Source organism: Fragaria vesca, linkage group LG5 (genome assembly GCF_000184155.1).
Source record: "Fragaria vesca subsp. vesca linkage group LG5, FraVesHawaii_1.0, whole genome shotgun sequence".
Classification (NCBI taxonomy): Eukaryota; Viridiplantae; Streptophyta; class Magnoliopsida; order Rosales; family Rosaceae; genus Fragaria; species Fragaria vesca.
Window position 1 is genome coordinate 1,339,887 of NC_020495.1, and position 27,305 is coordinate 1,367,191.

General features: G+C 39.6%; 7 protein-coding genes across 7 annotated transcripts; 1 reads left to right on the forward strand and 6 right to left on the reverse strand.

Annotated features, from left to right (window-relative positions):
• Positions 1-1,499: 1,499 nt before the first annotated feature.
• On the reverse strand, positions 1,500-3,724 carry LOC101297726. The gene is made up of 4 exons (XM_004298722.1): positions 2,801-3,724; positions 2,674-2,721; positions 2,052-2,131; positions 1,500-1,922 (listed from the first exon to the last, which is right to left on the reverse strand). The coding sequence occupies exons 1-4, from the start codon at positions 3,524-3,526 to the stop codon at positions 1,763-1,765; spliced, it is 1,014 nt and encodes a 337-aa protein (XP_004298770.1). The 5' UTR covers positions 3,527-3,724; the 3' UTR covers positions 1,500-1,762.
• A 7,221-nt stretch (positions 3,725-10,945) lies between these two features.
• LOC101307894 (TMV resistance protein N-like) lies at positions 10,946-13,712 on the forward strand (the record flags this gene model as incomplete). Its single annotated transcript, XM_004300738.1, has 5 exons — positions 10,946-11,397; positions 11,642-12,725; positions 12,831-13,106; positions 13,202-13,244; positions 13,396-13,712. Coding segments are annotated over 5 exons (2,172 nt in total), but the record flags the coding sequence as incomplete, so codon positions are not given.
• Positions 13,713-19,520: 5,808 nt separating this feature from the next.
• Positions 19,521-21,411, reverse strand: LOC101308184. Its single transcript, XM_004300739.1, has 3 exons — positions 20,722-21,411; positions 19,957-20,036; positions 19,521-19,819 (listed from the first exon to the last, which is right to left on the reverse strand). The coding sequence occupies exons 1-3, from the start codon at positions 21,409-21,411 to the stop codon at positions 19,660-19,662; spliced, it is 930 nt and encodes a 309-aa protein (XP_004300787.1). The 3' UTR covers positions 19,521-19,659.
• A 570-nt stretch (positions 21,412-21,981) lies between these two features.
• On the reverse strand, positions 21,982-22,533 carry LOC101302354. The gene is made up of 2 exons (XM_004298739.1): positions 22,478-22,533; positions 21,982-22,313 (listed from the first exon to the last, which is right to left on the reverse strand). The coding sequence occupies exons 1-2, from the start codon at positions 22,487-22,489 to the stop codon at positions 21,996-21,998; spliced, it is 330 nt and encodes a 109-aa protein (XP_004298787.1). The 5' UTR covers positions 22,490-22,533; the 3' UTR covers positions 21,982-21,995.
• Positions 22,534-22,564: 31 nt separating this feature from the next.
• Positions 22,565-23,113, reverse strand: LOC101302649. The gene is made up of 2 exons (XM_004298740.1): positions 22,800-23,113; positions 22,565-22,652 (listed from the first exon to the last, which is right to left on the reverse strand). The coding sequence occupies exons 1-2, from the start codon at positions 23,067-23,069 to the stop codon at positions 22,608-22,610; spliced, it is 315 nt and encodes a 104-aa protein (XP_004298788.1). The 5' UTR covers positions 23,070-23,113; the 3' UTR covers positions 22,565-22,607.
• Positions 23,114-23,230: 117 nt separating this feature from the next.
• On the reverse strand, positions 23,231-23,834 carry LOC101308471 (F-box/LRR-repeat protein At3g03030-like). Its single transcript, XM_004300740.1, has 2 exons — positions 23,331-23,834; positions 23,231-23,236 (listed from the first exon to the last, which is right to left on the reverse strand). Exons 1-2 carry the CDS (start codon positions 23,832-23,834, stop codon positions 23,231-23,233), a joined length of 510 nt encoding a protein of 169 aa, XP_004300788.1.
• Positions 23,835-24,797: 963 nt separating this feature from the next.
• Positions 24,798-27,014, reverse strand: LOC101302935 (F-box/LRR-repeat protein At4g14096-like). Its single transcript, XM_004298741.1, has 4 exons — positions 26,985-27,014; positions 25,698-26,781; positions 25,388-25,555; positions 24,798-25,301 (listed from the first exon to the last, which is right to left on the reverse strand). The coding sequence occupies exons 2-4, from the start codon at positions 26,763-26,765 to the stop codon at positions 24,987-24,989; spliced, it is 1,551 nt and encodes a 516-aa protein (XP_004298789.1). The 5' UTR covers positions 26,766-26,781; positions 26,985-27,014; the 3' UTR covers positions 24,798-24,986.
• Positions 27,015-27,305: the final 291 nt, after the last annotated feature.

The following is a 27,305-nucleotide window of genomic DNA, read 5'->3' on the forward strand; positions in this document are numbered from 1 at the left end:
GAGAGAGAGAGAGAGGAAAGTGAAGGATTCGTGTGAGAGAATGGATTTGTAGGGAATGAGGGTATTTTAGGAACATCATAAAAGTAAAATAACAGGTTTAGGCTTAAAAGTGGACTTATATGGGTGAAAATATTAAAGTGGACTTATGTTACAAAAAATGTTAAGAAAGTGACTTAAGTGAAATTTTCTATTTGATGTTTCGACCAAACTCTTATTCATTACTTGTGTATTAAGGTCATCTATCCTAATAAGCACTTGTAACCCAAGTAGGAGCCATAACATTCGCAAGGTCTTTATTGATAGGTTGATGAGTACTGAATTCATATGACGCTGATGTCAGCATCTAGAAAGTTGACGTCATCACGATGTCCGACTGATACAAGACGGAAAAAACCAGCATCCCGTTGTCTAGATCATCACGATTTTCGGGCATACGAAGTGGAAACCTTAAGCCAATGCGGTAAGGGTTTACTACTCTCGTTGTGAAAATCGGCTTGCACTCATATGTTAGTTAAGGTCTACAGGTCGCATGCAGTTTATAATGTTCCTAGAGGGGTAAGATGCTTCCTCTAATCAAAATATCTTTCACAAAAGAAAAAACAAATGTATATGCATGATAGTTCATGCATGGTTATAAATAGCCAAAACTACACCGATTACTTGCAAAGCTATGTTACAAGAATTTAATGTTTTGCCTGACAATTCTCTTGAGACATTAACCTCATTTTTTTTATCACATTTTGCATTCTCCAAAGAAATAAGAGCTCACCATGAAATCACCATCAGCATTAACCAGAACTGAAAACTTATTAATTTCAGATGCATGGACCTTGATACTTATTTGAAGCCTTTACAGTTTACTTTGGTACATAGATATCAAGACCAAACAGACAGAATCCTCTACCCAAGGATTACAGCTATACTACAAAAAAAAAAAAAAAAAACTATACTGAAGCCAAAACTCGGAAGGACTAACATATGCCCTCACTACAAGGTGGTAAACAATAAACACCATTAATATAAAAACCTGGCCAGCAATGGATGAGACAGAGAGAAGAAAACGTTGAAGAAAATAGAAGTTGGCAGTTAAAGACACAAGGCACATAAGTAAACTTATGTTCTAGTGATTTAGTCCCAAAAGAAACATCCATGTCAAATGACTGTTTTGAATCCTCAGTAAACTTAGAGGTTAGAAATCTACCAAAAAGAAAACAGAAAGTAAAGCAGTTATATTTACAAGTGAGCGTAATATTACATTCCCATTCCCAGAACGAGGATCCAAGTCAACTGATCATCCGAAATTCAACTTCACAAGTCTTGGAACCCCTCGGGAACTTCGCAAATCTCATGTAATCAACTTTGTTTTGCCACACTTACGAGAGAGCAAATCTCACTGCTTACAAGTTGCTTTCTAATTTGCATTAAAGAAAATATCTCATGTTCCATTCCCACAGAAATAATATGCCTATTGATGACAGAAATTAGCAAGAGGGCAGATAGTTACACGTACAAGACTGCATATAAGGTTATATTCCCCAAAGAAGAATCTGTATGAAACGATTTTCTGAAACTGAACTTTACATACTCTCATGTAATCGAAAAACTACACAGAAAACCGCATAATTCTCATTGCTAAATGTCAATATCTCAGATCAGTGTTCCAAACTATCAACCCAAATCCCCAACATACTCTTAACTCGTATCCCCAACATACTCTTAACTCGTATCCCCAACGTACACTCTTAAACAACTAATACCCGGACTAGACCTGGGCAAGCTTTCTCTTGTTACCTCCAGCCCTTTCCAAACTTTCTTTGATATAGGAATAAGCATTTCCCATACTTTCTTTCGGCTGCGCTGGCATGTTCAAGGGCATCAACGAAATCTCTGTTTCTTCAACTTCCATTATATCTCCAGATTCTCTGTTGTAAAATAAAATCAGAAATCATATTAAGCAGGACAAAAGATGCTCCAAATTTTATTTAATTCTAAGAGCAAACCAAAAGAGGTGATAAAGCCATAGGTTCCTGAAGGAGAAAGTAAAAACCCACCTTTTTTCTTCTTCTTGTTTTATCTGGTTCACGGGGGTAGCAAACCCTTCTTCTTTAGTTGGCACCAAGTTCTTCTTTGACTGGATCAGGCAAAAAGAGGAAGAACACTAAGATTAAGTGCACAAGTATAGCAAAAACAACTATTAGCAACAAATCACCAATAGCTAGGCTGCTGAGGTTATGAAAGTCATCATTTACAAAACTCGTACATTCTAACATCCCATCAACTACTTGAATACGAACAATCTTTTTGAACCACCCGCCAAACAAAAGCAAACAGTGTTGTATTCACAAAAGGGAGACAAAGAGCACACAATAGAAGAGTAGCAAGTGCTTCAGGAAAGTGCCAACATCATTCAATTTATCAAAAACCTCATCTCATTTGCATGGGGAAAAAGAGTCGGAGCTTGCTTAGTTTATAGATTTGCCAATAAATTTGGAGGAAAAGGTCAGAGAAAACACTAAATTACTCGACGAGTCGTTTATATTGGAAAAATCAAATATGGCTCTAAAACTAATGTATAATCGAAGAGAATTGAACAAGATGTCATGGTTTTAATCAGACTAACAACAAATGTGCCTAACAACAACGACAAGAATAAAGGAGGGACATGTACATTACCGGTTGGTCCTTATTAGCATGAACAACCATATCCTCCTCCTCCTGTGTCTGTCAAAATATATAATAAAGAGAAAAGTTACAAAGCTGAAGCAATCAAGTAAGAGGGTCGGGGCCTGGTGGTGCTCACCTTTGCTTTCCAGTACTCACGAAAACTTGCACTCTGAAGGGCCGCCTCCACTGTGTCCAAATTATCGAGCCTGCTGCAGCACCTTTCGATATACTCGCTCACTCTGTCCAGGAAAAACATGATGCCGTTGAAAGACGAACTGAATCTCCGAAGGAGGGGAATCATCAATTCCAGGATCGCCTCCTCCTCCCCTTGTTTCACACTCATTCCTTTCTCCTCCCGGGCCAGATATGACAGACGGTCCATGCATCTTTTTCTCGTCGTTGGATCATCTTTCAAATGATCTATCTTTTTCTCCTCCTCCTTGGGCTTGGCCTCCTCCGTCATATCATCTTCGGAATCCGATTCCTCTTCCTCTTCCTCTTCCGAACCCACATCCGAATCTTCTGGTTCATCTTCATCAGACCACTCATCCCCCGAGCCGTCCTTCTTCTTGCCTTGTTTTTTAAAATACTCATCAACTTGTCTGACCAAGTTGACGTCAATTTCTTTCCTGGATTTAACAAGCTCTCGTCTGATCGCATTGGAGATCTCGCCGATCACTGACCCCCAATAACACGGCAGAAATCGACTGAGGAAGGATTCGATAAACCGCATGAGATGTTCTTCGTCTACCTCGATCTTCACCCCACTCAATTTCAGCCGCGCCAGCACGTCTTTGGGCTCCGGATCGTTAAACACTATCATTGGTCTCCAATACCCTATCTCTTTTTCTCCCAAAGACATTTTCTTCTTTCTTTCTTTCTCTATTCCCCTCTCTCTGGTATATCCCCTCTCCTTTTTATAGTCTCCCTACCTATTGGTTTTAGGGTTTCTTTTGGGCTCAAGCCCAGGCTTCACTGCCCAATTATTAATAATTTTATTATTTTAATTTCTAGACAGACCATGAAATATTTCTTATTGACTTTCCTATCCCAATTATTATTAGTTTTCTTTTTATTCCTAGATTTAATGAGGAAACAGATCATGAAATATTTCTTCCCTTTCCTATCGTACATAAGGAAATAATTCCGGAACTTAATTTTCCTTTCCTTCATAGGAACGAATCTAGATAGTTATCACCTTGATTTTCTTTGCCCACATAGGAAACAAGTCTAGCAATGTTCCTTTCCTGTAAAGGAAACAGAACTACAATTACTGTGCCTACAAATAAGAGCCTTGGCCACATTATTTTTGCATCATCCATAAAAATTGTTGTATGTATTGTGCTGAGTCTCAGAGCAACTATGAGGTATTCGTTGAGACACTGTCCTGGTCCTAGTGACTGTGCTCTCAAGGTCATTTATGAGGGCTTTAGTACAGATAAGAAAGCAGTTTGGGTCAATGGACTTGATCCAAAGACGGCGCGCCAATCTGAACGACTTAAAGGATATTGCATCTAAGCTTGGTTACAAAATAGAAGGGACAAGCTTTTCGTATAGATCACTTGCAGCACGTGAGCTTGTCAACATTAGTGCTGATGAAGATGTAGAGATGATGATTAAGGAACTACCAGTTATGTCAAAGGAGTTCGACAAAAACCGGAAGAAACTCCTACTATTTTGTTTTGGAACTGCTGCAGACTCGGCCCCTCAGCCATATATATGCTAAAAGTTCTCAAGGCTATATATGAACCTTCGATCATCTTTTTGATCGAGACTCGGATGTCATCTAAAGCTATCAAAGAAGTTTCTTCCAAACTAGGATTCTACAATGTTTATGCATGTTCTTCAACCATAGGTGCAGTCGATAAACCCAACTGCGTTGGGTTAGCTATGTTATTCAAAACAGACGTAGATGTTGAATTTTTAGATAAGACAGAAAATTATCTTGATTTCGTGATTAACGTTAGTCCTACTGGTAAGAAGTGGAGGTTAACAGGATTTTATGGGCACCCAACAGTGAAGGCTCGCTCATGGGAGTGGCTCCGAAAGTTAAAGGACATTAAAGATCTCCCTTGGATAATTTTTGGAGACTTCAATGAAATTTTATCAAAAGATGAGAAAAGTGGCGGGAGGCAAAAAAAAGATGAGAAGTGGCAGGCTTTCGAAGAAGTCCGGAAAGAATGCTTTCTTCATGACTTGCCTTTTGAGGGTTGTAAATCTACATGGCAGAGATGTAACATTAAGCAGAGGCTTGATAGAGGATTGGCCACAGTGGAGTGGAAAGATATGTTTCAATCTTATAGGGTGGTGCATTTGACGCATGGAGGTGTCTCAGATCACATTCCTATAGTGATACAAACTGATGGCCAAAAACATAAAAAGAAGAATATTAATGCTCTACGTATTGCGATGGACGAGGTGTTTTCATTTGTTAAACAGTTGCAAGCATATTATTTTGATATGGAAGGGCTCCAGACGATGTCAAAGATTGTAAACAATACACAATTGAGCATAAAACACCCAGAATTCTGTTTCCAAATAGCAAGGATGATTGCACCTCAAGTTATTCATGCAACGGACATTGTAGTACACGACAAGACAACTGATATGGTTAAATATGATCGACTGGTTAGTTTTAAAACTTGTGTCAACCTTCCTTTGGTATTATGGAATTGCCTAGTCCTTGCCAAGCCGAGTTCAGATGACGACTTTGAAGCTCCACCAGATTGTCCAAGTGCTTGTTGTACACAGATAATCATTGAAAACGAGGTTAATCTTTCGGATAATCTTGCACAAGCATGTAAACTTTTATCTCTGATTGCAGCTCGTGGAAGAATAACTGGACAAGAGATTATAGACGAAAAGATAGATGAGCAAGTGAAAAGTTTGATTACCTGGCTGAAAGACTCATTTAGACAGGGCGATGACAAAAAATTTGTGATCAGCATTGGAGATGCGGAATACTTAGCTAAATCTCGTAAATTAAAAGAGAGTGCATTAGTGGTTGGTCGTGCAGTCATTCTTTACAACATCATGACATCTCTAATTAGGGAAAAGGAGATAAAACGTAGAGGCTACATAACAGATCTCCGGGAGAAGCTTGATGTTAAAATCAAAGATTACGTTCGTCGACTCTATGTTGCACGGACACGGACACGGATACGGCGACACGACACGGCGCGACACGGCGACACGGAAAAACCTAAAAACAGAGGATCCGACACGGCAAATAAAATATATATATTTATATACTAAATACATAAAAAGATACTAAAATTTGACATAAGGATAATCTTATTAACAAAATAGTGTTCTAAATCCATTACAAATAACAATCAAACAACTTCAAATAGATTTAGTAAGTGCAAATGAAGAGATGTTCATAAATGACATATGCAATAGCCACAATAGGCAGCAACTTTGGAGTTTGGACGTTTGGGCAACAACTTTGCACCGTCGGCATCAACAACTATATCCTTAGTGACATATTTCCAAAGTGGCGCAGATAAATTTTCCTCCACATTTGAATCGACACTAGGTTCTGTAGATGCTGCTGAAGTAGAAGTACTCATCCTGTGCAATTGAATCACAATATACAAACTTTACACCACATACCGTAAGTCCATTTTTAGTCCATGCATAAATTGATTGAACAAAGATGGAGAATTCTCAGTCTAACACATAAACAAATTGAACCATAGGTCATCATAACATCACATATATATATATAGTATATATGATCCCGGATCCACACCTGTGCACCCACCCACCGCACTTACCTCCTTCCTCCATTTAGTCCATTATCTTCATACAAATATACATATATATCAAATTCTAACCCAGTAACCCACAGTCCCACAGACCCACACCCACACTGATTTGAGGTCGAAAGACGAAAAGAAAAAGAAAGAATTACTTACAGATATGAGGTCGGAGGCTGGAGAGGTCGCCGGTCTGAGGTCGTCGGTCGGAGCTGGAGGCTGGGTTCGGCTTGTGGTCGCTGGGTTCAACTTTTCTCACTCTGGGAACTATTTGGGAAGAATGGGAAGAATGAGAGAAGTGCGGCTCCCTCTAGCTCTCTGTGTTAGGTCAGTTCAATTTTTTTTTTAAATGGTGATGTGGCGTGTCGAAACCGTGTCGACGCCGTGTCGAGAAATGGTCAACGTGTCGCAACCGTGTCGAAAAAGTTTGACTTTTCGGACACGCCACGTGGCGTGTCGGACGCCGTGTCGGGCCGTGTCGGTACGTATCGGCGTGTCGGGGAGCGTCCGACGCTCCGACACTCCATGGTTAGAGGTGTCCGTGCATCATACTTCGAGGGAATATTTTGGATAAAGAGAAAGGTGAAACCACATGTTTCCTAGAAGAACCTCTACAGTATTTGCTCAAGACTTTGAAGTTGCAAGTGGCGGATAGTTCTGAATATGAAGTTGATATCAACGCGGATCTGGGGCTTGAAGATAAAAGGCTTGAAGCGGAAACAAAAGTCATGATGTGGACAAAAGCCGAACCCTTGGTAGACGAAATTAGGAAACGTGGCTCTGTTCAAATAGAGAAGCTTGAAGAGGTTGTTAAGGATTCAGTAATAATTGACAGACCGCTCACAGTTCAATACCAGATAAAATTTCTGACAGATCTGAAGATTCTACGTTTGGACGTGAATGGAAATCTTGAATTTCAAGAAGCAAACAAAAGCAGCGATTTAATAGTCAAAAGGCTTGAGCAGGCAGCACATGTTGCCTTGAAAAGTATTGAGAACAGCACGTCCAAGAAGCCTATGAAGTTCCAGACATACAAGAATAAGATAACTAGGGCATACAAAAAATCCCAGTAAAAAGCGGAGCGATGTTAGTTAACTTGAAGCTATTAATTGTTTGTAAGATGCTTTGATGCTATTAATTGTTTGTAAAATGCTTTGATGCTATTAATTGTTTGTGTTTTTTCTTTTGAACTGTTGTGTGTTTCTAATCTTCGATTGATGGATGACAAGTAGTTTTGCATGTATGTAATCCTTTTGGGAATCTTCTTAATGAAATATTATTATATACATTCATAATAAGGTAATTGAATCTAAGCAATCGAGTATCAAGGTAAGCCTCTATCAAAATCAAACTGATTTAGTTGTCTCTGTATAGTCTGGGGGTGAAGTTGTTAAGCTCACTGGCTGCCTTGATCACGAGGAATAATCTCAACCGAGTTTTCTGAACCACAAATGGGTTAGCTGATGCTTGATGAATTGTGAGCACATCAGTCATTATGAGCACATCAGCCTTCGCAGTCAGTATGTTCACTCCCAATCACCTTGAAATTTTTGTCTCAGATATTTCACGATTCACCGAGTACTTTCCTGAGGCATTAGCACCATTTTACTATCTGCTGTAATTGATAACAAGGAGTACAAACAGCTTAGTTTTGCTAAGAAACATAACCATGTTACAATCTCATCAATCGCACCCACATGCAGCATATAAATTGTGAAGCAACTTTTATCTATAATACAAGCAGATTGAATATAAGAAGATCACCAACTTATACGTTTGACTTACCACTGATGAGCAGGAGTATTAAGTATTAACTGAAAAAATTGGAAAATATTTTGCAGCAAGAGGCCCACTATCCCTGGAGATTACCTGAAAATGAAATAACGCATGCAAAGCAATAATTGGAATGTGATCTTTTGCTAGATGCAGTGCCGAGTCCAAAGCAACAACACCAATGCATACAGCGCAGGTCACAGTGTCCTTGGCTCAGCCTTACAAACTAAACTAGAATAACTACAAATACAAGGGAGGTTATGAAGCAAAGGCAAAATAAAATTCTCATGTGATCGAAAAACTACACAGAAAACCGCATAATTCTCATTTGCTAAATGTTAATATCTCCGATCAGTGTTCCAAACTCTTAACCCAAATCCCCAACATAATCTTAACCCAAATCCCCAACATACACTTCAAACAAACTAATACCCGGGCTAGACCTGGGCAAGCTTTCTCTTGTTACCTCCAGCCCTTTCCGAACTTTTTTTGATGCAGGAATAAGAATTTTTCCCATACTTTCTTTCGGTTGCGCAGGCAGGTTTAAGGGGATCATCGAAGTCTCTGTTTTTTCGACTTCCATTATATCTCCAGATTCTCTGTTGTAAAATAAAATCAGAAATCATATTAAGCAGCACAAAAGATGCTCCAAAATTTATTGAATTCCAAGAGCAAACCAAAAGAGGTGATAAAGCCATAGGTTCCTGAAGGAGAAAGTAACGACCCACCTTTTTTCTTCTTGTTTTATATGGTTCATGGGGGTAGCAACCCCTTCTTCTTTAGTTGGCACCAAGTTCTTCTTTGACTGGATCAGGCAAAAAGAGGAAGAACACTATGATTAAGTGCAGAAGTATAAAACAAAACAAGTATTAGCAACAAATCACCAATAGCTAGGCTGCTGCAGTTCTGAAAGTCCTCATTCGTACATTCTAACATCCCGTCAAATACATGAACACAAACGTCTCCACTGTGTCCAAATTATCGAGCCTGCTGCAGCACCTTTCGATATACTCGCTCACTCTGTCCAGGTAAAACATGATGCCGTTGAAAGACGAAATGAATCTCCGAAGGTGGGGAATCATCAATTCCAGGATCGCCTCCTCCTCCCCTTGTTTCACACTCATTCCTTTCTCCTCCCGGGCCAGATATGACAGACGGTCCATGCATCTTTTTCTCGTCGTTGGATCATCTTTCAAATGATCTATCTTTTTCTCCTCCTCCTTGGGCTTGGCCTCCTCCGTCATATCATCTTCGGAATCCGATTCCTCTTCCTCTTCCTCTTCCGAACCCACATCCGAATCTTCTGGTTCATCTTCATCAGACCACTCATCCCCCGAGCCGTCCTTCTTCTTGCCTTGTTTTTTAAAATACTCATCAACTTCTCTGACCAAGTTGACGTCAATTTCTTTCCTGGATTTCCCTCTCTCTCTCTCTCTGGTATACCTATTGGTTGTAGGGTTTCTTTTGGGCTGAAGCCCAGGCTTCACGGCCTATTATTAATAGTTTTATTTTAGTTCCTAGATTCCTTGCCGACTGAGGAAACAGTAGGCATGAAATATTTCTTATTGCAATTATTATTTAGTTGGCAGTGAAAAACACAATGTCAGGTTTCGGCGAGATCTGATCTGGTTTGGTCGTTGGTGGGTGTCGGTGGATCGTCTGGAGTGGCGGATGGGCGCGGCGGCGTGGTGGAGCTCGGGTCAGATGCAAAGATCGATGGAATCTGAAGGACGTCTGACTCGGATTCGTGCTGACGTTGTTTGGATTGGGAAGATGGGAACCGATCTGGGCACGATCTTGTGCAGGACATGGTGCGATCAAGCCTTGATCTTGCGCGGAAGTGTTGGTCGAGCAGAGAAGGTGGTGTTCTGGCGACTCTGGCGGGGCGGTGACGTTTGGAATTTGATGGCGGTCTTGGCGTTGACTACGTTCTCTCATTGTGGTGGAGCTTGGGCTTGGACCCTATTGGGCCTAAACTGGGCTGGTATTGTTGTTTTTGTTTATGTTTTTTACATGATTTACTTGTTTGGTTTGTTTTCTAGTTGCTTTATGCCGTTAATAAGCCTCGTGAGGCGAAGTGGGCTATGTCCTGGCAAGTGCACGCAGCGTGCCATGCCTGTCCTAAGGAGGCAGCGAGTTTCTTGCGTAGTCAAATGGTCGCAGCCACTTTATGACAGGGAGAATCTCGAGCATAATGGGAAAAGAGTTTTACAAAGTATTTTATGGCTTTATACGAGTTTTAACTTTCCGTTATGTTGCCATGTTTCAGTCAAAGCAAATAGAGTAGCCAATGACGCACTCTTTGCTAAATGGTTCTTGCTAGAATATCTTGGTGATGTAGAGTCTCATGATATTGTTTTAGGGTGTTCTTACACTATGAGGTTTAGGCTTAACATCACCCCCTTGTATTCTGCAGTTTCATTAATAGTTACGGCGTAAGGGCTGCTTTCTAGCCCTTATACTTAAAAAAAAAAAAAAAAAAAAAAGTAAAACTTGTGTTCTAGTGATTTACTCCCAAAAGAACTGTAGAATGGAATAAACTGTAGAATCCTTATGTAAAACATAATAAGTGAAAGCAGGTTGAAGCCCATGCCTATATATATCAACATCTTCACTCCCTCTTTCTCTCGAACCCTGAAAACCAAACAAGCCGCCGCTGATTCCTTCGTCCTATCGTCACCACCCAGAGCCAAGAGTTTGGTGGTGAAAGTTGAAACACCTTCTCTCGATCATGTACAAATTATTTCCCATGGAAGTACGGCGTGTTTTTGAGCTTCAGAGGCGAAGACACCCGTAAGGGCTTCACAGATTACTTGTATGACAAGTTGCGGTGGCGAGGAATCAGGACTTTCAGGGATGATCCACACCTTGAAAGAGGCACAACAATCTCTCCAGAACTCCTCACTGCAATCGAGCAATCCAGGTTTGCGATCATTGTTCTCTCGCCAAACTATGCTACTTCCACTTGGTGCTTGCTTGAACTGTCCAAGATTCTTGAATGCATGGAGGAGAGGGGGTCTATTCTGCCAATATTTTATGAGGTGGAACCCTCTGATGTGAGACATCAAAGGGGAAGCTTTGCTGAAGCGTTTGAAGAACACGAAGAGAAGTTTGGAGAAGGAAATAAGGAGGTGGAAGGGTGGAGAGATGCTTTAACCAAAGTGGCCAATCTTGCTGGGTGGAGTTCAAAGGATTATAGGTAAGATCAAATAACGGACTTTGATGATTGAAATCTCCAAATTGTGAGCTTCAAATTAGTGACTGCTTGGACACACTATGCCATGCACATTGAACTATTGACCTAATTTGATGGTTCACATCTGAAGTTTTACTCTATAGGAGCATAGAATGCCCACTTTCTTACTGCGGTTCGGTTCAATCTTTGAAGTGAAACTTATTATGTTCATATATTACGCTTGAGAATTGTTGTATTCTTATTGTAGGTATGAGACAGAGCTTATCAAAGAGATTGTGCAAGTACTGTGGAGCAGAGTGCATCCTAGTCTCACTGTATTGTGTTCCTCAGAGACGTTGGTTGGAATGGATACTAAGCTGGAGGAAATAGATGTTCTTTTAGATAAAGAAGCAAATGATGTTCGCTTTATAGGGATATGGGGGATGGGTGGTCTTGGTAAGACAACCCTTGCTCGACTAGTTTATGAGAAAATCTCTCATCAATTTGAAGTTTGCATCTTTCTTGCTAATGTCAGAGAGGTTTCCGCAACCCATGGTCTAGTTTATCTACAGAAACAGATTCTTTCCCAGATGTTGAAGGAAGAAAATGTTCAAGTATGGAACGTTTATAGTGGAATCACTATGATAAAGAGATGTTTTTGTAATAAAGCTATTCTTCTAGTACTTGATGATGTGGATCAACTAGAGCAACTGGAAAACTTGGTGGGAGAAAAAGACAGCTTTGGTTTGAGAAGTAGAATCATCATTACAACTAGAGATCGGCAAGTACTAGTCACACATGATATAGAAGAACCATATGAGTTGAAGACACTGAACGAAAATGAAGGTCTTAAGCTCTTTAGTTGGAAAGCCTTCAGGAAAGATGAGCCTGATCAAGATTATGCAGAACAGTCCAAGAGTTTTGTTAGGTATGCTGGAGGTCTTCCCTTAGCTCTTAAAACTTTGGGGTCTTTCTTGTATAAAAGAAGTGCACATTCATGGAGTTCTGCACTGCAAAAACTACAACAAACTCCCAACCGAACAGTTTTTGAAATACTGAAAATAAGTTTTGATGGACTTGATGAGATGGAGAAGAAAATTTTTCTGGACATTGCTTGTTTTCGCAGGCTGTATGAACTTGCATACAGCTCTGAGTTTTGCACTCGTATTACAATAGATGTTCTTGTTGAGAAATCTCTCTTAACTATTTCATCATACAATGAAATAGGTATACATGATTCGATACGAGATATGGGATGTGAAATTGTTTGCCAAGAGTCTTATGAAGAGCCTGGTGGACGCAGTCGGTTGTGGCTTCGCAACGACATTTTTCATGTATTCACAAAGAATACGGTAAGATTTTAAACAAATTGAATTACCAAGCTTGGATAGCACTGTCATCTTATTTAGCAAGAAAAATACTTAATAATCCTGGAATTGACTTCTCTGTTGTAACAGGGAACAGAAGCCATTGAAGGCATATTGTTACGCTTGGCTGAATTAGAAGAGGCAGATTGGAATCTTGAGGCCTTCTCTAAAATGCATAAACTGAAGCTGCTCTACATTGATAATTTATTGCTTTCTCTTGGCCCCAAATATCTTCCTAATGACTTGATATTTCTGAATTGGAGTTGGTATCCTTCAAAATCTCTCCCACCAGGTTTTCAGCCGGATGAACTTACGGAACTTAGTTTGGTTCGTAGCAACATTGATCACCTCTGGAATGGAATAAAAGTAAGCCATTGAATATCTGCTACTGCACACATATTTAAATTTTAAAGTTCCTGCATGGAAGCTGACTTTTCTACCATTCTTCATGTTTTCTACAGTACTTGAGCAAGTTAATTGGGTTTGCTGAAGTTTCCTTCGGATGCAAGTAATAGCAAGTTGATTGGGTTTGCTGTATGTGCTCTATTTCTGCCTCAAGACTATCAGTCTGGCATGCATGATTTATTTATGTTTAATTGGTACAATAATAGTACCGGTACTTTTTTAGGATGTTTTAGTTTCGATATAAATCCAGGTTTTTCAGATCACCTTGTGTTAGCTATTTTCCCCAAATGCCGTCTAAAGGACACATGCAATGAGGTGAAGTTTGTCTTTGAAATCTTTTCATCGGGAAGCAACGAAGGTGTAGCAAAGGTGAAGCAATGTGGGTCCTGTGCAGTGTACGAGCACGACATGGAAGAGGTGATCAGTAGAATGAACCAATACAAGTGCAACATTTCTCTTTACGAGGCTACGGATGAACAAGAAGGTGCCATGGTTAAGGCAACACAAAAGGCAACAACAAGCAGAAGCGGTGGCTCCGACGACGAATATTACTCTGCAGAAGAATGAAGCTGCAACATCATATGGCTTGAAGTGCATCCGATATGTGATAAGTAAGACACTTGTGTTGCACTATTTTATTCAGATATACTTTTATTTTGTCCGTAACGAAGGTGTGTAACCGCTTGAATTGGCATACTTGTTTAAAGGACATAAATCCTCCTCAAACAGTGAGGCAAGCGATGGAACTGCAAGCAGATGCAGAACGGAAAAAGAGAGTTAAAATTCTTGTGTCTGAAGGTAAGAAATCATATGTTGTTTGATATTGTAGTTTTTTTATTTTTAAGGGGATATTCTAGTTATATATACTAGGTTCATCAAGTGGCAAGTCAAATTCCCTTAAATCTACTATTCTTTCTCAGGTGAGAGGGATGCCACCATTTACCAAGCAGAAGGGGAGAGGCGTGCTGCATTTTTGGCTGCCGAAGGTAGCTAAATTTTGGAAATGTTATGGCTTTTGGAAATGTCGCCAAACAGGTGAAAAAAGAAGCATTGAACTTTTTGTGTATGCTGTTCTTATATATGCTCAACTGATAATTAAAATTGCCTTCCTTCTAATCTGTGTCTCCTTTACCTTTTTTTCCAGAACACAACACTTTCACTTCCCAATGATGCTACTGGTCTCTCCTCCCAGATTTCTCAAGCTATGTTGCTTTACAAAAGGTTGGGTGGAAAACCGACCACTGGATCAACTGGAGGCTTTGAGGCTGTTACTCCCTCGGAAAAATCTCAGAGTGCCACTAAAGTGGTCGAGGATGAAACAGTCGGTGAAGAGAAGGCTTCAAAGTTTTCCCTTCAAAACCGGCCTGGGTTTTCTCTTCAAAACGACAAGTAGAATGTAGGTGAATCTTCTCAATATCACAATCGGAGAACTTTTGGGTCTTCACAGCAGACTTGTCCATTTTAATTTGAGCTGTAATTAACTAGAAGGTATTACATCCCTGCTGTGCCAGATATAGACTAATCCTGAGATGGAAATTTTTGCCTGGATTGAAAGTTGAAACTGATTCAACAATGATATGAATTCTCTGATCATTTTGGTGAGGGGTGGTTTTACTTGATTACTAGTTACAAGTAATGCAATTGAGTGAGATTGTGCTTTTCCGTTCATCTTTTGTGTAAACAATGCAGAGGTCCGTTTTGGCAAGGATCTGCATAACAGTTGCATTATTAAGTAAACAGATTGGAGGAGTATGGAAATCAATCGAGGAAACTCCGAAAGCGATTCTCAAGCAATGAGTTACAACTTGCAATTTACAAGTAACAGTTGTAGCACTATTCTGTCTGGTGTTGTCATAGTTGGGTCAATTCTGTGTAGAGAATCTGATTTTGTTGCCGATACCCTGATAAACGTTGGTCATCTACACTTATTAAGGTTTTTTCCGGGAAGAAATTAAAATGCTTGTATGTTATCATTTATCAACACGATAACGATAATGGAATAATCAACACGATATTTAGCAGTTGAAACACCAACCACCCAAGATGCTCCATCACTCGAAAATAATTTGTACACGGTCGAGAAAAGGTGTTTCAACTTTCATGAAATGGAAATAATGGAGGACAGAGAGAAGGAGACAACGAAAAGTGAAGACTTGGGCTGAAACTGAAACACCACCAAACTCCCTTGGCTCTGGGTGGTGACGATAGGACGAAGGAATCAGCGGCGGCTTGTTTGGTTTCTAGGGTTTGAGAGAAAGAGGGAGTGAAGATGTTGATATATAAAGGCATGTGTGGTTGGGCTTCAACCAGCGGCTTCAACCTGCTTTCACTTATTGTGTTTTTCATTAGGATTGTAACCAAGGATAAACACCAGCCACACTGTTGCGTTATTCAGAAGAATAAACGGTAGAATGGTGGAATCAGAAACTCACAACCATAAATGTAAAATGTAGCAGAAATAAAATGATAAACACCGAGAATTAACGTGGATCAGTAAAGTGCCTATGTCCACGGGGTAACACAACAAAGAACCTCCATTATACGAATAAATGTTACACGAAGAGAAACACCACTTCAAGACTCACACTTGAAGGGATACACTCTCACACACACTTTGTTTTGCTACACACACAAACTCTCGACTTGGAGTTTTCTCTCTATCTCACACTCTTGTATAACACAAGATGAACTCACCGGTACATCAATTGCACCATTGCTCATGTCTTTATATAGGCAAACTTCTTCATGCATTTCCCATGCAAATCCTTCACATCCATGCACAAGGAAGAGAATTCAAACTTCTTCCTTAATTCAAGCTTCAATGTTTGTATGCACCATCAATGCATCTCCATTCCTTTTGTCAAACATTTCAGCCACCCACAAACTTATACATAGGCTCTCTCTTGCATTTCAATATATACACACCACCAACTTTACTATTCATATAGTATCTTGCTTCTTGGTTAATTGAATGGGTCTTGAGGCTTTACCGAAAGGTTTTTCACATGTAGTAAACCATATGACATCCTCCTTCAAATAAGGAGGGAAATTTGACCCATCAGAAAACCAGTCCATATAGTTGAAAGTTTGCACGGCAGGGATGATCTGATGAATTATTTTTATGAGAAGTAGCTTATTATTGTTACAATATATGTAACTAGTGATTTTTGTTTCTCTATATATTCCATGTAGGAACTGAGCTTCAGAGCATTTGATCATGGACTCATACATGGTTAAGCATCGCCATTATGATATCATTTTCTCAGGACTCCCTAATTTTTTTATTTATTAAGCTAACCTTTTGGTAATCACACAACGCATGCGAAGCAATAATTGGAATGTGATCTTTTGCTAGATGCAGTGCCAAGTCCAAAGCAACAACACCAACGCCTACAGAGCAGGTCACAGTGATTGTTGGCTCAGCCTTGCAAACTAAACTAGAATAAACCAAAGGTCTTGGCAAAGGGAGGTTTCGGAACAAAGCCATTCGCTAAATGTTAATATCTCTGATCAATGTTCCATACTATTAACCCAAATCCCCAACATACTCTTAAACAAACTAACCCGGCCTAGACCTGGGCAAGCTTTCTCTTATTACCTCCAGCCCTTTCCAAACTTAATTTCTTTGATGCAGGAATAAGCATTTCCCATACTTTATTTCGTTTGCGCAGGCAGGTTCAAGGGTATCATCGAAGTCTCTCTTTCTTCAACTTCCATTATATCTCCAGATTCTCTGTCGTAAAATAAAATCAGAAATCACATTAAGCAGAACCAAAGATGCTCCAAATTTTATTGAATTCCAAGAGCAAACCAAAAGAGGTGATAAAGCCATAGGTTCCTGAAGGAGAAAGTAACAACCCACCTTTTTTCTTCTTCTTGTTTTATCTGGTTCATGGGGGTAGCAATCCCTTCTTCTTTAGTTGGCACCAAGTTCTTCATTGACTAAATCAGGCAAAAAGAGAAAGAACACTATGATTAAGTGCAGAAGTATAAAATAAAACAACTATTAGCAACAAACCACCGATAACTAGGCTGCTGAGGTTCTGAAAGTCCCCATTAGTACATTCTAACATCTCGTCAAATACACGAATACGAAGAATCTTTTTGAACCACCCGCCAAACAAAAGCAAACAATGTTATATTAACTAACCAAGTAACCATAAAAGGGAGACAAAGAGCACACAATAGAAGAGCAGCAAGTGCTTCAGGAAAGTGCCAACATCAGTCAATTTATCAAAAATTTGTAAACCAAATCTCATCTCATTTGCAGGGGAAAAAAGAGTCAAAGCTTGCTTACCCTGAAACCCTAAACCCTAAAACAACAACAAGAGAAAAGGAGAGATATGTGCATCACCGGTTGGTCCTTATTAGCATCAACAAACATATCTTCCTCCTGTGTCAAAATATATAATAAAGAGAAAAATTACAAGGCTGAAGCAATCAAGTAAGAGAGATGGGGCCTGGTGGTGCTCACCTTTACTTTGTATTGCCCACAAACTTCATCAAAAATTGTATCCCGAAGGGCGGTCTTCACTGTCTCCAAATTATCTAGCCTGTAGGAATTATCGATATACTCGGTCACTTTATCCAGGAAATTCATGATGCCGTTGAAATACGAAATGGAATCCCGAATGTGGGGAATCATCAATTCCAGGATCGCCTCCTCATCCTCTTGTTTCACACTCATTCCTTCCTTCCCGGCCAGATATGACAGAACGTCGATGCATTCTTTTCTAACTGTCGGATCTTTAAAAGGATCTATCTCCTCCTCCTTCGCAACCTTCTCCGTTTTTCCCTCTGCCACATCATCTTCGGAATCGGACGAAGACGAAGATTCCTCTACCTCCTCCGAACCCACATCCGAATATTCATCTCCATCAGACCACTCATCCCCCAAGCCCTGTTTCTTCTTGCCTTGTTTTTTAAAATACTCTTCAGTTTCTCTAACTAAATCGGCATCGATCATATTCCTGGATCTAAGAAGCTCTTCTTTGATCGCATCGCTGATATCGGCGACCATTGACGCCCAATGACATCGCAGGTATTGATTGAGGAAAGACTCGATAACCCGCAAGAGAGGTTCTTCGTCTACGTCGATCTGCACCCCACACAATTTCAGTCGCTCCAGCACGTGTTTGGGCTCCGGATCGTTCATCTCTTTATCTTTTCTTTCTTTCTTCCCCACTCTCTCTTGTATCCCTCCTTTTTATAGTGCCTCCACACCTATTGGTTGGTTTTAGGGTTTCATTAGGGCTCAGGACGATGTCAAAGATTGAGGACAAAACACAATTGAAACACCCATATTTGTGTTTCGAAATAGCAAGGACGATTGCACCTCAAGTTTTTCATGCAACGCACACTGCAGTACACGACGAGAAGACTGATATGGTTAAATATGATCGACTGGTTAGTTTGAAAACTTGTTTCAACGTTTCTTTGGTATTACGGAATTGCCTAGTCCTTGCCAAGTCGAGTTCAGAAGCTCCAACAGATTGTCCAAGTGCTTGTTATACACAGATCAATAAAAACGAGGTTAATCTTTCGGAGAATCTTGCACAGACATGTGAACTTTTATCTTTGATTCCAGTTGGTGGAAGAAAGACCCTTCAAGAATCTAAGCAATCGAGTATCAAGGTAGTCTATCAAAATCAAACTGATTTTGATAGACGCTAACTGGGGGTGAAGTTGTTAAGCTAACTGGCTGCCTTGGCCTTTTTGCTCCTGTTGTTCTCCCTTTGATTACTAGGAATAATCTACACCGAGTTTTCTGAACCACAAATGGGTTGGCTGATGCTTGATTTATCGTGAGCACATCAGCCATTCTGAGCACATCAGCCTTCGTAGTCAGCATGTTCACTCCCAATTACCTTGAAATTTTGTCTCAGATATTTCACGCTTCGCTGAGTACTTTCCTGAGGCATCAGCACCATTTTACTATTTACTGCTGTAAATAACAAATAGTACAAACAGCTAAGTTTTGCTAAGAAACATAACCATGTTAGTGATGTTACAATCTCATCAATCGCACCCACAAGCAACATAAAAATGAGAAACAACTTTTATCTGTAATACAAGCAGATTGAACATAAGACGATCACCAACTTACACGTTTGACTTACCACTGATGAGCAGGAGTATTAAGTATTAAGTATTAACTGAAAAATTTGGAAAATATTTTGCGGCAAGAGGCCCACTATCCCTGGAGATTACCTGTAAATGAAACAACGCATGCAAAGAAATAATTGGAATGATCTTTTGCTAGATGCAGTGCCAAGTCCAATGCAACATCACCAACGCCTACAGCAGAGGTCACAGTGATCCTCGGCTCAGCCTTGCACACTAAACTAGAATAACTAAAGGTCTTGGCATGATTTTCAGGCCAAAATTCTCATGTAATCGAAAAACTACACAGAAAACCGCATAATTTTGCTAAATGTTAATATCTCAGATCAATCTTCCAAACTCTTATAACCCAAATCCCTAACATACACTCTTAAACAAACTAATACCCGGGCTACACCTGGGCAAGCTTTCTCTTGTTACCTCCAGCCCTTTCCAAGCTTTCTTTGATGCAAGAATAAGCATTTCCCATACTTTCTTTAGGTTGCTCTGGCAGGTCCAAGGGGATCATCGAAGTCTCTGTTTCTTGAATTTCCATTATATCTCCAGATTCTCTGTTGTAAAATAAATCAGAAATCAGAAATCATATTAAGCAGAACGAAAGATGCTCCAACTTTTATTGAATTCCAAGAGCAAACCAAAAGAGGTGATATAAAGCCATAAGTTCCTGAAGGAGAAAGTAACAACCCACCTTTTTTCTTCTTCTTGTGTTATCTGGTTCATGGGGGTAGCAATCCCTTCTTCTTTAGTTGGCACCAAGTTCTTCTTTGACTGGATCAGGCAAAAAGAAGAAGCACACTCAGATTAAGTGCACAAGTATAACAAAAACAACCAATAGCTAGACTGCTGAGGTTCTGAAAGACCTCATTTACAAAGCTCGTACATTCTAACATCCCATCAACTACATGAATACGAACAATCTTTTTGAACCACCCGCCAAACAAAAGCAAACAGTGTTATATTAACTAACCATAAAAGGAAGACAAAGAGCACACAATAGAAGAGCAGCAAGTGCTTCAGGAAAGTGCCAACATCAGTCAATTTATCAAAATCTCATCTCATTTGCAGAGGGAGATTGGGAAGAGTCAAAGCTTGCTTAGTTCATAGATTTGCCAATAAATTTAGAGGAAAAGATCAGTGCAAACACTAAGTTACTCGACGATTCGTTTTTATTGGAAAAAATCAAATATGGCTTTAAAACTAACGTCTAATCAAAGAGAATTGAACAAGATATCATTGTTTTAATCATCAGACTAACAACAAATGTGCCTAACAACTCAACAGCCTAAAAACAAGATCAAGTAAAGGAGGGATATATACGTGCATTACCGGTTGGTCCTTATTAGCTGAACAACCATATCCTCCTCCTCCTCATGTGTCAAAATATATAATAAAGAGAGAAAAGTTACAAGATTGAAGCAATCAAGTAAGAGGGTTGGGGCCTGGTGGAGCTCACCTTTACTTTGTATTGCTCGTAACGTTCAACAAAAATTCTATCCCGAAGGGCAGTCTCCACTATCTCCAAATTATCGAGCCTGCTGCACTCATCCATATACTCGATAACTGTATCCAGGAAACCCATGATGCCGCACAAATTCGTAATGGAATCCCGAAGGTGGGGAATCATCGATTCCATGATCGCCTCCTCATCCCCTTGTTTCACACTCGTTCCTTTCTTCCCGGCCAGATATGACAGGACGTCGATGCATTCTTTTCTAACCGTGGGATCTTTAAAATGGTCTATCTCCTCCTCCTTCGCCGCCTCCTCCGTTTTCCCCTCCGAAACATCATCTTCGGAATCAGACGAAGATTCCTCTACCTCCTCCCAACCCACATCCGAATCTTCTGGTTCATCTTCATCAGACCACTCATCCCCCATGCCCTGTTTCTTCTTGCCTTGTTTTTTAAAATACTCGTCAACTTCTCTAACCAAATCGGCATCGATCGTATTCCTGGACCTAACAAGCTCTCGTTTGATCGCACTAGTGATCCCGGGGATCACTGTCCCCCAATAACATGGCAGGTATCGATTGAGGATGGATTCGATAGCCCGTATCACAGATTCTTCGTCGAGCTCGATCATCACCCCACGCAATTTCAGTTCCCCCAGCACCTGTTTTGCCTCCGGATCGTTAGACTCTCTCATCGGTCTGATTGGTTGCTCAGAACAAGAAGAAACTTCAGGTGTGTGTGAGATAATTTAAGAGTATGGCGGCTTCCCAACTAGTGAGCGCGCTTTTCTTGTTTCCTAACACTGAGGTGAATGTTATAAATGCCCCCACGATCGGCACATACCACATCATTTGGTACATGATTTTGGTATATATATTTGGTGTCTCTAGCGTTACTCTATTTTTATGGAAGGAAAACATTACTTTACTTAAAATAAAAGGTGGTAAACAATCTCATATCTTTTCTTGATTGAACAAAATTTTTGGTGTATCTAGCATTTTCCAACCTCAAATAAAGGGTGGTACACCATTACTATAGAAACCAGGCCAGCAATGGATGAAACAGAGAGAAGAAACCGCTGAAGAAAATGGAAGTTGGCAGTTAAAACACAAGGCACATAAGTAAATGTATGTTCTAGTGATCTAGTCCCAAAGAAATCCATGTCAAATGACTGTTTTGAATCCTCTGGAAACTTTAGAGGTTAGAAATCTACCATAGAGAAAACAGAAAGTGAAACAGTTAAAATGTAATATTACATTCCCGGAACGAGGATCCATGTCAACTGATCATTTGAAATTCAACTTCACAAGTCTTGGAACCCCTCGGGAACTTCAGAAATTGCGACGAAAACAAGGTGATAGCAGACTGTGACTTCATCTCTTTGTTTTCACCAAAGCGAAAATGAATAGTCACCTTATTCAAAGATTTGCCATGCTTCACCAAGTACTTTGCCACTTCCACCTCATTTGGACACCCCTTGAAATCCCATAGGCAAACAGTCTTGAGGTGTGAAATCAAAGAAATATGTGCGAACTCCGGTGCATCCCATTCATGTACAAGAACATCCTCATTGTCATCATCACAATAGTTGTACTCCTAGATATGATTTAAAATAAGCAAGTTAAATTGAAATCTTTCTAAACTAGACTGGAATTTTATAAGGATAGTTTCTGGTATGAATGATATAAACTATGAGAGTTAAATTAAAATCTTTCTAAACTATACTGAAATCATTCAAGGGTAGTTCCTAATATACTTACATTGACATGCATGTGTTCCCTTGTTGGCAATATCCTGAGATGTTCCAAATTTGGTGATATCCTGAGCAAAGTTGCCAGTGATTGCAAACATCGACAGGTTTGAAGTTGTAGCTCCAACTTGTTCAAATTCTTAAATGTAGGCATGCAGAAGACGGCGATAACCAATGTCAAGAGCCTACATAAATGATGAAGTAAAGAGGTCAATCAAACAACAGCAAAACTAAAACATTATTTGCCATCATATAGCTAAAATTCTATGGGGAAATTCCAGCACATAGACGATGAAAGCTATTAACCACCACGAGAAAAGTAGCATACTTACTGCAAATATTGGAGCTTTTACTGTCAGGTACTTAGCATCACAGATTCCTGCACAAATCTGGTGTATGCGATCCGCTAGGCCAGGGAAACAATCATGGTCCATAATCTCTTTAAAGAAATCTATCTTGGCTTTGCGTAGACGTTTGACGTTCTTCAAAGAAAAACTCACCATAGCATCAAAGCAGATATCAAACTCTTCAAGATTTGGAGCATCAACATTAATGAAAGTTCGGCACACATAATATACATAGTGATCAGCAGCAGCAATCATATTAACCTTATGGACAGCGAGCTTAATTTGTAGTCTCTTCAGTTTGGGTGCAGATATATTCGGATTAAAAGCTGTTGTGTCTAGTTTTCCATCAATAATCAGCTCTTCAAGCACAGGTAAACATCGAGAAAAGAGTTTCACCATTGAGTCAGAACCAGGATTCAGAACTGCAACATGAAAGAACTTGAGGCTCGGGAAACAGTTTGAACTAGTAGGAGTCATGACCCTAGTATATCTGTGCAGCCATAGCTTCAAACGGACCAATGTGCTGCACATGAAAAGCCTTTTGGGGATCTCAAAATTTGGTTTCCTAGTTATGCCGACAGCAAGATCAAGTTCCACAACATTACGCCTAATGGCAGTGGCAATCCAAGCATAAATACGAGAAACATCATCCATCCTTCCAACTACAAGGCGGAATCTTTGAATGTCTCCAGGGCAGCGAAACAAAAGCACACGATTCACATACTGTGCAAACCAATCAGGGACATGTCTTATTAGTTGTGAGCCTTTTGGCAAGGCACGACGTTTAAAGTCTATGTGAAATTCTTCTTCATCCAAATCTAGAATGGGAACAGAAGTCCACACATTTGTCCATCTATGAGATAAAACACTAGTCTTCACAGCCTCTCTGGTGAAAAGGAAGGAGAGAATGTGGCAAAGAATTTCATCTGGCAACCCACTGATCCTATCCTCATGGTTTGAGCATGGTTTGAGACGCTTTGAGTTTGAGCATGATTTGAGACGCTTTGAGTTTGAAGCCATTTATGATGTGAAACCTTAAACTGGAAGAAAATAAAACATGGGCACTAGTAAATACCCAATTGCCAACATTAAACTGGAGAACTGAAGATTAAAATATGGATCAAGGAATTATTTATCTACTGTAAAGAACTCAACTTTTGTTTGTTTTGATTGAAGAAAAAAGCTCAAATATATGTTCTGAATCAGAGGGAATGAACTAGAAGAGAACAGGTTAAGCAAATACCTGAAATGGGACTGAGTGCGAATGTGCAATTCACGTTCCTGCTGTGTGTTTGGCGGCTGAGGAACAGAAAGGAAGAAGAAACTAGGTCTCAATACCAAGAACTAAAATATCGACCATTACGGAAATATCGTTGGTTCAGAGAAAAAAAATCTCGATAGATATATTAATTGAAATTTTACTAAAATATATATAAAAATTGTATATTCGATAAAAATAAATTAAATATATAATATCAGAAAGACATAAAAATTAATATCGGTACTTATAAAAAACGAAAATTTCAAAAAAATATCGAGATCATAACGGATATTTTAGTCATTCCTCGATGATATAATGAAATATCGGTGTGAGAACCGTTTTCAAGAAAAAGAAAAAAGTAAGGTAAGGAGACTTGGTTAGACGGGGCCTACACAGCGAGGTTGGTCAACCTTAAAAAAAGAGCTTGTTGTACTTATCTAACTTGACCATTCCAACCTATGATTTACAAAATTATCAGCAGCACATCTCATGTTTCCACGTTGAAACTTATTTGCAGTCTGTTTAGTTTAGGTGCGCACAGATAGATTCAAAAACAGAATCATCCCCCGAGAGTTCGATCCCTGCTCGAGTAAAACTTTGATAGAAATAACACATTGGTCTTTTAAGGAGCAACACCAACACTGCCGATGATAAGGAGGTAATGCATGCACTCGATTCAAAATCCAGGCCAGTCATTGCTTAGAAGAGGAGAAGAAACCATTAAAGAAAACAGAAGATAATAAAAACCGAGGTTGACATTAACAAACTCATGTTCTGTTCCGAAAGAAATATACAAGTCAAAATGATGGCTTGAACTGTTGAACCCCTCCGGATCTTGGGAGTTAAAATTGATCATCAAGAAGACAGAATTCTCAAGAGTTTCATCTGCAAATGTGCAGAGTTTCATCTGGTCAAATGATTATCCGAAATTCAATCTTACATGTCTTGGAACCCCTTGGAAACTTTGAAAATTTCGACCATAAGGCAGCGAGAGACTGTGACTTCATCTCTTTGTTTTCACTGAAGGGAGTATGAATAGTCACATTATTCAAAGCCTTGCCATGCTTCACCAAGTACTTTGCCACTTCCATGTCATCTGGACACCCCTGAAAATCCCATAGGCAAATAGTCTTGAGGTGTAAAATCAAACAAACAGGCACGGTCTCTGGTGCATTCCATCCTTGTTCAAGCTCATCCTCATTGTCATCACCACAATAGTTGTTCTCCTAGAAATGATTTAAAATGAACCAGTAAAAATGAAATCTTTCTAAATTATACAGATCATGTAAAGGGTAGTTCTGGATATACTTACACCGGAATACAGTTCCCATTTTTGTGATATCTTGAGATGTTCCAAATGTGGTGATATCATGAGCACAGTTGCCAGTGATTGCAAACATTGACAAGTATGAAGCTCTAGCTCCAAGTAGTTCAAGTTATTAAATGTAGGCAGAAGATGTTGATGTCCATTGCCAAGGGCCTATAGATAAAATGAAGTGAATAGGTCAATCAACGAACAGCAAAAATAAACAATTCCTTGTCATCATTTAGATTCAATAGAGAAATTCCAGCACATAAACAAAAAGGCTGTCAACCACTGTGTGAACAAGTAGCATACTTACCGCCAAAAGTGGAGCTCTAACTGTCAGGTACTTAGCATCACAGATTCCTGCTAAAATCTGGCGTATGCGATCCGCTAGGCCAGGGAAACAATCATGGTCCTTAAGCTCTTGCACATAAAAGAATTCTATATTCGCTTTGTGTAGACATTTGGCGTTCTTCAAAGAAAAGCTCACCAGAGCATCAAAGCAGATATCTACCTCTTCAAGATTTGGAGCATCAACATTAACGAAAATTTGGCATACAAAGTCATTAGCAGCAAAATCCATAACAAACTTACGGACCTTTAGCTGAATTTGTAGTCTCTTCAGTTTGGGTGCAGATATGTCAAGATTGAAAGCTGTTGCGTATTGAAGCTTTCCATCTATAATCAGCTCTTCAAGCACAGGTAAACATCGAGAAAAGAGCTTCTCCATTGAGTCAGAATCAGGAAATCGTACTGTAACATGAAGGAACTTGAGGCTCGGGAAACAATTTGAACTAGTAGGAGTCATGACCTTAATATCTCCACGTAGCCACAACTTGAAACGGACCAATGTGCTGCACATGAAAATGCTTTTGGGGATCTCAAAATGTGGCTCTGAAGGTGTGCCGACACTAAGATCAAGCTCCACAACATTACGCCTAATGGCAGTGGCAATCCAAGCATAAATATGAGAAATGTCATGCGTCTTTTTAGCTACAAGGCGGAATCTATGAATGTCTCCCGAGCAACGAAGCAAAAGCACTCGATTCACAAACTGTGAAAACCAATCCGGGTCATATTCTGGTATTAAGTCTTTTGAGAAGTTACGACCTACATAGCCAAACATACGATATAGATAGATACGATATAGATAGTCTAGCTGATATTGTTCTTCATCCACATCTACAATGGGAACAGAAGCCCACACATTGTTCCATCTATGAGATAAAACACTGGTCTTTACAGCCTCTCTGGTTGAAAGGAAGGAAAGAATGTGGCAAAGAACTGCATCTGGCATCCCACTGATCCTATCCTCATTGTCTGAGCATAATTTGAGACGGTTTGAGTATGAAGCCATTTTACGACGCTTTGAGTTTGAAGCCATTTTATGACCTGAAACGCTTTGAGTTTGCACTGGTAAGTACCCAATTGCAACTATCTCACCCCAAAATATGATTTAACAGATATTCCATACAAAATAAATCAGGGAATTGTTTCTCTATTGTAAAGAACTCAACTTTTTTGTTTGAATGAAGAAATAAGCTCAAATATCTTATCTGAAACAGAGGGGAATGAACTTGAAGAGAACAGATTAAGCAAATACCTGAAATGGGTGGACCGGATTCTCGTTTCTGCTGTGTTTGGCGGCTGAGAAACTAGGTCTGGAAACTTAGTAAGCTTTGGAAGTGAGACTGGGAGTGCGAATGAGAGCTCCGTCGTATCAAAAGTCAGGTAATGAAACAAACGACATGTCGCATTACTTGAAGACACTTGTAAAATAAAGAAAGAAACTTTCTGCTTCATTTGGTGATGGTGATGTACTCAGTTTATTCATTTCTGCTCATTGAAAGCAAATCTTCTAAAATTTGGGAGCTTTAAATGGGCACTCCCGAATGATCATATTGAGTTATATTAGTGGAAAGTT